We start from the raw sequence: 9,502 nt of genomic DNA on the forward strand, positions 1-9,502 counted from the left end.
TGGGAGACGATCAACCAAGATCGAGGTTACCCATGTGGCTCGCCTCAAAGCTTTTAGACTGCGGGACGATGCATGAAACGCGCGGTGCGCTTCGTCTGCGAAGGGGGAAATATTACGACGTGTATGTGCCGGATTGATAAGAGGGAATAGAAGTGTGGACTTGGGAAGAAGAAGATCTCTCGCCAGTTTTATCCGGTGCGGCCTCGCCATCCCAGCTTCCGTTCAATAAACCCCCGTACCCCTACTTCAGGCGTAACAATATACACTCGAGGGAACTCTGGCACTAGTGTTTGCTGCAGCTGCGACGCTTGGCGCTTCAGTGAGCATGGGAATAGTTAATTTTAGGAAACTTTGTGGGAGCGAGCACATGCAGGTGGTAAGACAAACGTGGAGAGAGTAACGCGCAGATAATGAAGAGACGCAAGGAGGAGAGTTGCGCGTTCTTAGTATGCGTGTGGACGGGGCCAACACCGTGGGACCCGAGCAAGAGATGCCTCACATCTGAAAGGCCTGGCATCGAAACCATGGTGGCCATGATCCTGGTGCTCGAGCCGCACGCAAACAGCACTTCCGCAAGCTGGAGAAACGAGGCGCCAAAGTGGAAGCGTACTTGAATTCGACAACGCTAAACGGAACTTGAGAGTATGCTTATTGCTACGCTGAATAGTTGCGCCATTTGGAGATCAGATAAAACACTATTAGCACTGAGGTAGATAAGAGGGCATCACACAACAGGTTTCGCAAAAAAGGGAGTGTCACGTTTTTAACAACTCACTGAGTTTGCCATTGAGCAGAAAAACTGGCGTCACATTGAAGCGAGAATTTTTAATTGTGTAAATGCGAAATCAGTTATTTGCTGGAAACGTAAAATACTGTTTTGCCGAAGCATTTCTGTGTTGACCTTTTCTGAAACTGCCAGATACTGTGTCCTAGTTGCTCTTTATCAGAACAACGGCAGCTCCTGTGTCTATTTCCATCTCCAAGCGCTTCTTTCTGAGCACAACCTGTACCTCCTACGGCTGCTTCACAAGCCGGCGTGATGTATGGCTTTGAGCATCATCTCATTATTTTCTTGCTGGCCAGCAATGGCAGGAATCTTTTTCGCACCCTGTGGGCGCTCATGGCATACTCTGAGCAAAGTGACCCGTGCGATGGCAGCTGTTGCACATTGTTTTTCGATAACGGCAAGAAATAGTGTCGTGTCCTTGCCCGCAATAAGACACGTTGCCTTTCTCGCCTGGTATTGCTTGCTTTGCATGACTTCAAATGTGACTTTTCTGCCAGGCTTCCTTATCGCTTGGGCATTCGCTTCCGTTCCACTGCCAGGGGAAAAAGGCTTGGTTCCGCCATTTCAGCGCTTTTGGTGAAGTCGCAAGCAGATTCAAACGACAGCTCCTTTTTTTTTAGTAGACCCGTCTAAATTCCTGGATTTAGCAATCCAGTGACAAACCGGTCACGCACTGCTTCGTCAAGGAATGTGTCCTACTTGCATTTAACGGTCTTGTGCTTCAGTGCAACTACGAACGTCACTACTGACTCAACTTGCGTTTGGTACCGCCTGTTGAATATGAATCGCTCTGCGATGATTCAGCTTGCAGAATTGTAATGGTCACTCAATACCTTGATCAGGACTACGAGACTCTTCTCCGCAGGGGTCACCGGTAGAAGCAAATCTTTGAGCGTCTTGTACGCGTTCTTGCCAATAGCCTTTCTGAAAACCAACTTCTTGAACTTCTCTTGTACACGTACGTTGGCTACTTGGCCGCAGTGCTCGCATCTTTCCACACACGAAGCACCGTCTCCCGCATCTTGACCATGCCGTGAGTGCGCTCTGCCCTGCTTCAGTCCTTCACGGGATCCGCCCCTTTTCAATGGAGATTCGTTTCAACATCTCCGTCACAAGTTGTTGTAGCTCGGGAACAAGAAGGCAGCTGTAACACGTTTCGTGGCGAAAAGTTTAACCAGGTAACCCAGCATCTTGCTTCGCAATATATACTCATAAGGGGTGGTGCGGCAGTAGTGATGTCACTGCATTGTTTGCTTTTATTGGATACAACAAGCCAGGCCCATACAGAGCTACACACTTAAAATCACAATTGCTATTGAGGCTGCCTCAGCAGCAGGCTGCTTACAATGCTCGACTACAGACCCAAAGTCTCGTGATTCATCCCTACCGTGGCGGTCGCATCCTGATGGAGGTGATAAGATAGCGTCCGAAGAACTGTCGGCGCACATTAACGATGTTAGTGCATATTAAGAAATTTGAGGTGGTCTAATTTCATAAAGCCGTCAACTACTGTATGCTTGGCACTCATGCTGTAGTTTGACCACACGGAACCAAAATAATCATTATATACCTCTCTCTTCTGTAGCGAGGGCTGAAATTGCATGCATCACATTATCTTGCATCGTACCATTGTACCAGCTGACCATACTCCTTAAGGTGTACTCAGCTTTCCTGATAAGCCCACCGCACTCAAACTACACAGATTGCGCACTCGGTAACGCTTGGGTGAAGCAAAAAAATGTGGGCGGGGGCAAGAAGACACTTTAAACAATGCGTAGGGTCTGTCTGTCGAAATTTTCGCAAAGAAGTTATTGTGTTAGTGGTTTACTTTTGGCATTATTGCAAAGAAATAGCGTACATAACGGAATAGTGTCATTTCTTACAGCTGCATTCTCGGTTAATGCTAGACGAAAACATAGACATTAATTCGGTAGGAATAACTTTAATGACGGTCCAGGACCCGACCTCCAAGAGCAACTTATTGAACTTTTGTACCGCGAGCACATCCCTCTATAGTGAGTGCATCAGCCGTCTTTTTTTCAATATTACTGATTATTGCAGTAGTTCTTAATATGCCGTGTGTCTGACGTGTTTGTTTTTGTAGTAGACGGGAATTGTTCATATTGCTTCATTCATAGCATTATTGCCAACGCTACTGCAATCACGGAATTTTTGAACGACCCTTCGACGAAGAAATACTTGCACGAGCTGTGGGACGACTACAGGGTCTACCATTATGCCCTAGTGGGTGAGGCCCATGACTTTCCAGGATACCATTCAATATATGTGGCAACAGTGGCTGATGCATTACGGGTGGGTACCTATTTTGCGGCTGTAGAACATTTTATTGTGATAGCAATCCTGTGCACACTCTCGACAGATTTTAACCTTTGCCATCATGTTCCGTATCAATTCCAAATTAGTAACTTCCACCGTGCATTGTACCTTCCAAGGAACGCGTAAAAGCGCATGTGAATGTGGCCAATGAAGCAGAGACCGGACAAACCGACCTAACTTCGTAAACTCCTCAGACACACTGGATAATGTTTGCCCACGCAGTAAACTTGTCCTCAACTGCAGCTCAAAGAGAGAGGAAACGCCTTGCCCACCTTGCACGAGCATACTCGTCAACGAGCCTGCTAAAGCGAAGGACGCAGGCAAAGCGATGGGGGGAGTCGAGCATTTGCAGTTAACTGTGATTCAAAGGGCATGGTCGCGAACGCTGGCGCTTGCTATCTCGGCAGGTACCTGCTGGCGGCTCGTATACCTTTCTATATGCATCGCTCCCGCCGCGATGGAATTGGGTAAAAACGCACCTTTCTTTGGAGTGATCGTGGTCTAAATCGAAGTTAACCGCAAACCTTACTTCGTGTAACATAATAGTTTGTTGATATCGCATTTGTTGCATTGCCCTGCAGTTAAACTTACTTGATCATAGCTCATCTGCCATTTAATACATAAACCAGTGGCAAAGATACGATCGTTAGGCTAACGACAAAACTTTAGGCGAAGCAGCACCCCACCCAGTGTACAGGCTGTCAGGTACCTGCTGACGGGTCGTATACCTTTCTATAAGCATCGTTCCCGCCGCGATGGAACTGAGTAAAAACGCACCTTTCTTTGGAGTGATCGTGGTCTAAATCGAAGTTAACCGCAAACCTTACTTCGTGTAACATAATAGTTTGTTGATATCGCATTTGTTGCATTGCCCTGCAGTTAAACTTACTTGATCATAGCTCATCTGCCATTTAATACATAAACCAGTGGCAAAGATACGATCGTTAGGCTAACGACAAAACTTTAGGCGAAGCAGCACCCCACCCAGTGTACAGGCTGGCAGGTACCTGCTGACAGGTCGTACACCTTTCTATATGCATCGCTCCCGCCGCGATGGAATTGGGTAAAAACGCACCTTTCTTTGGAGTGATCGTGGTCTAAATCGAAGTTAACCGCAAACCTTACTTCGTGTAACATAATAGTTTGTTGATATCGCATTTGTTGCATTGCCCTGCAGTTAAACTTACTTGATCATAGCTCATCTGCCATTTAATACATAAACCAGTGGCAAAGATACGATCGTTAGGCTAACGACAAAACTTTAGGCGAAGCAGCACCCCACCCAGTGTACAGGCTGTCAGGTACCTGCTGACGGGTCGTATACCTTTCTATAAGCATCGTTCCCGCCGCGATGGAACTGAGTAAAAACGCACCTTTCTTTGGAGTGATCGTGGTCTAAATCGAAGTTAACCGCAAACCTTACTTCGTGTAACATAATAGTTTGTTGATATCGCATTTGTTGCATTGCCCTGCAGTTAAACTTACTTGATCATAGCTCATATGCCATTTAATACATAAACCAGTGGCAAAGATACGATCGTTAGGCTAACGACAAAACTTTAGGCGAAGCAGCACCCCACCCAGTGTACAGGCTGGCAGGTACCTGCTGACAGGTCGTATACCTTTCTATAAGCATCGCTCCCGCCGCGATGGAACTGGGTAAAAACGCACCATTCTTTGGAGTGACCGTTGTCTAAATCGAAGTTAACCGTAAACCTTACTTCGTGTAACATAATAGCTTGTTGGTATCGCATTTGTTGCGTTGCCCTGTGGTTAAACTTACTTGATCATATCTCATCTACCATTTAATACATAAACCAACGGCAAAGGTACGTTCATTAGGCTAACGAGAAAACTTTAGGCGAAGCAGCACCCCACCCAGTATACTGGCCGGCAGGTACCTGCTGACGGCTCGTATACCTTTCTATAAGCATCGCTCCCACCGCGATGGAACTGGGTAAAAACGCACCTTTCTTTGGAGTGACCATTGTCTAAATCGAAGTTAACCGTAAACCTTACTTCGTGTAAGACAATAGTTTGTTGGTATCGCATTTGTTGCGTTGCCCTGTGGTTAAACTTACTTGATCATAGCTCATCTACCATTTAATACATAAACCAACGGCAAAAATACGTTCATTAGGCTAACGAGAAAACTTTAGGCGAAGCAGCGCCCCACCCAGTATACTGGCCGGCAGGTACCTGCTGACGGCTCGTATACCTTTCTATAAGCATCGCTCCCACCGCGATGGAACTGGGTAAAAACGCACCTTTCTTTGGAGTGAACGTTGTGTAAATCGAAGTTAACCGTAAACCTTACTTCGTGTAACATAATAGTTTGTTGGTATCGCATTTGTTGCGTTGCCCTGTGGTTAAACTTACTTGATCATAGCTCATCTACGATTTAATACATAAACCAGTGGCAAAGATACGATCGTTAGGCTAACGACAAAACTTTAGGCGAAGCAGCACCCCACCCAGTGTACAAGCTGGCAGGTACCTGCTGACAGGTCGTATACCTTTCTATAAGCATCGTTCCCACCGCGATGGAACTGGGTAAAAACGCACCTTTCTTTGGAGTGACCGTTGTCTAAATCGTAGTTAACCGTAAACCTTACTTCGTGTAACATAATAGTTAGTTGGTATCGCATTTCTTGCGTTGCCCTGTGGTTAAACTTACTTGATCATAGCTCATCTACCATTTAATACATAAACCAACGGCAAAGATACGTTCATTAGGCTAACGAGAAAACTTTAGGCGAAGCAGCACCCCACCCAGTATACTGGCCGGCATGTACCTGCTGACGGCTCGTATACCTTTCTATAAGCATCGCTCCCACCGCGATGGAACTGGGTAAAAACGCACCTTTCTTTGGAGTGACCGTTGTCTAAATCGAAGTTAACCGTAAACCTTACTTCGTGTAACATAATAGTTTGTTGGTATCGCATTTGTTGCGTTGCCCTGTGGTTAAACTTACTTGATCATAGCTTATCTACGATTTAATACATGAACCAACGGCAAAGATACGTTCATTAGGCTAACGAGAACTTTAGGCGAAGCAGCACCCCACCCAGTGTACTGGCCGGCAGGTACCTGCTGACGGCTCGTATACCTTTCTATAAGGATCGCTCCCACCACGATGGAACTTGGTAAAAACGCACCTTTCTTTGGAGCGACCGTTGTCTAAATTGAAGTTAACCGTAAACCTTACTTCGTGTAACATAATAGTTTGTTGGTATCGCATTTGTTGTGTTGCCCTGTGGTTAAACTTACCTGATCATAGCTCATCTACCAATTAATACATAAACTAACGGCAAAGATACGTTCATTAGGCTAACGAGAAAACTTTAGGCGAAGCAGCACCCCACCCAGTGTACTGGCCGGCAGGTACCTGCTAACGGCTCGTATACCTTTCTATAAGCATCGCTCCCACCGCAATGGAACTGGGTAAAAACGCACCTTTTTTTGGAGTGACAGTTGTCTAAATCGAAGTTAACCGTAAACCTTACTTCGTGTAACACAATAGTTTGTTGGTATCGCATTTGTTGCGTTGCCCTGTGGTTAAACTTACTTGATCATAGCTCATCTACCATTTAATACGTAAACCAACGGCAAAGATACGTTCATTAGGCTAACGAGAAAACTTTAGGCGAAGCAGCACCCCACCCAGTATACTGGCCGGCAGGTAGCTGCTGACGGCTCGTATACCTTTCTATAAGCATCGCTCCCACCGCGATGGAACTGGGTAGAAACGCACCTTTCTTTGGAGTGACCGTTGTCTAAATTGAAGTTAACCGTAAACCTTACTTCGTGTAACATAATAGTTTGTTGGTATCGCATTTGTTGTGTTGCCCTGTGGTTAAACTTACCTGATCATAGCTCATCTACCAATTAATACATAAACTAACGGCAAAGATACGTTCATTAGGCTAACGAGAAAACTTTAGGCGAAGCAGCACCCCACCCAGTGTACTGGCCGGCAGGTACCTGCTAACGGCTCGTATACCTTTCAATAAGCATCGCTCCCACCGCAATGGAACTGGGTAAAAACGCACCTTTTTTTGGAGTGACAGTTGTCTAAATCGAAGTTAACCGTAAACCTTACTTCGTGTAACACAATAGTTTGTTGGTATCGCATTTGTTGCGTTGCCCTGTGGTTAAACTTACTTGATCATAGCTCATCTACCATTTAATACGTAAACCAACGGCAAAGATACGTTCATTAGGCTAACGAGAAAACTTTAGGCGAAGCAGCACCCCACCCAGTATACTGGCCGGCAGGTACCTGCTGACGGCTCGTATACCTTTCTATAAGCATCGCTCCCACCGCGATGGAACTGGGTAAAAACGCACCTTTCTTTGGAGTGACCGTTGTCTAAATCGAAGTTAACCGTAAACCTTACTTCGTGTAACATAATAGTTAGTTGGTATCGCATTTGTTGCGTTGCCCTGTTGTTAAACTTACTTGATCATAGCTCATCTACCATTTAATACATAAACCAACGGCAAAGATACGTTCATTAGGCTAACGAGAAAACTTTAGGTGAAGCAGCACCCCACCCAGTATACTGGCCGGCAGGTACCTGCTGACGGCTCGTATACCTTTCTATAAGCATCGCTCCCACTGCGATGGAACTGGGTAAAAACGCACCTTTCTTTGGAGTGACCGTTGTCTAAATCGAAGTTAACCGTAAACCTTACTTCGCGTAACATAATAGTTTGTTGGTATCGCATTTGTTGCGTTGCCCTGTGGTTAAACTTACTTGATCATAGCTCATCTACGATTTAATACATAAACCAGTGGCAAAGATACGATCGTTAGGCAAACGACAAAACTTTAGGCGAAGCAGCACCCCACCCAGCGTACAAGCTGGCAGGTACCTGCTGACAGGTCGTATACCTTTCTATAAGCATCGTTCCCACCGCGACGGAACTGGGTAAAAACGCACCTTTCTTTGGAGTGACCGTTGTCTAAATCGAAGTTAACCGTAAACCTTACTTCGTGTAACATAATAGTTAGTTGGTATCGCATTTGTTGCGTTGTTCTGTGGTTAAACTTACTTGATCATAGCTCATCTACGATTTAATACATAAACCAAAGGCAAAGATACGTTCATTAGGCTAACGAGAACTTTAGGCGAAGCAGCACCCCACCCAGTGTACTGGCCGGCATGTACCTGCTGACGGCTCGTATACCTTTCTATAAGCATCGCTCCCACCGCGATGGAACTGGGTAAAAACGCACCTTTCTTTGGAGTGACCGTTGTCTAAATCGAAGTTAACCGTAAACCTTACTTCGTGTAACATAATAGTTTGTTGGTATCGCATTTGTTGCGTTGCCCTGTGGTTAAACTTACTTGATCATAGCTCATATACGATTTAATACATGAACCAACGGCAAAGATACGTTCATTAGGCTAACGAGAACTTTAGGCGAAGCAGCACCCCACCCAGTGTACTGGCCGGCAGGTACCTGCTGACGGCTCGTATACCTTTCTATAAGGATCGCTCCCACCACGATGGAACTTGGTAAAAACGCACCTTTCTTTGGAGCGACCGTTGTCCAAATTGAAGTTAACCGTAAACCTTACTTCGTGTAACATAATAGTTTGTTGGTATCGCATTTGTTGTGTTACCCTGTGGTTAAACTTACCTGATCATAGCTCATCTACCAATTAATACATAAACTAACGGCAAAGATACGTTCATTAGGCTAACGAGAAAACTTTAGGCGAAGCAGCACCCCACCCAGTGTACTGGCCGGCAGGTACCTGCTAACGGCTCGTATACCTTTCTATAAGCATCGCTCCCACCGCAATGGAACTGGGTAAAAACGCACCTTTTTTTGGAGTGACAGTTGTCTAAATCGAAGTTAACCGTAAACCTTACTTCGTGTAACACAATAGTTTGTTGGTATCGCATTTGTTGCGTTGCCCTGTGGTTAAACTTACTTGATCATAGCTCATCTACCATTTAATACGTAAACCAACGGCAAAGATACGTTCATTAGGCTAACGAGAAAACTTTAGGCGAAGCAGCACCCCACCCAGTATACTGGCCGGCAGGTACCTGCTGACGGCTCGTATACCTTTCTATAAGCATCGCTCCCACCGCGATGGAACTGGGTAGAAACGCACCTTTCTTTGGAGTGACCGTTGTCTAAATTGAAGTTAACCGTAAACCTTACTTCGTGTAACATAATAGTTTGTTGGTATCGCATTTGTTGTGTTGCCCTGTGGTTAAACTTACCTGATCATAGCTCATCTACCAATTAATACATAAACTAACGGCAAAGATACGTTCATAAGGCTAACGAGAAAACTTTAGGCGAAGCAGCACCCCACCCAGTGTACTGGCCGGCAGGTACCTGCTAACGGCTC

At 45.5% G+C, this 9,502-nt stretch overlaps 1 protein-coding gene across 1 annotated transcript in view; it reads left to right on the plus strand.

The window, feature by feature from the left end:
- The window catches only part of LOC142790029 (uncharacterized), a 45,480-nt gene extending 42,230 nt beyond the window's left edge, over positions 1 to 3,250 (plus strand). Inside the window, exon 5 of the mRNA XM_075885057.1 lies at positions 2,926 to 3,250. Within this exon, the coding sequence (XP_075741172.1) occupies positions 2,926 to 3,250 (325 nt within the window). The remainder of the gene's footprint in view (positions 1 to 2,925) is intronic.
- The last annotated feature ends 6,252 nt before the right edge of the window (positions 3,251 to 9,502 follow it).

Source organism: Rhipicephalus microplus, chromosome 2 (assembly GCF_043290135.1).
Source record: "Rhipicephalus microplus isolate Deutch F79 chromosome 2, USDA_Rmic, whole genome shotgun sequence".
Taxonomy (NCBI): Eukaryota; Metazoa; Arthropoda; class Arachnida; order Ixodida; family Ixodidae; genus Rhipicephalus; species Rhipicephalus microplus.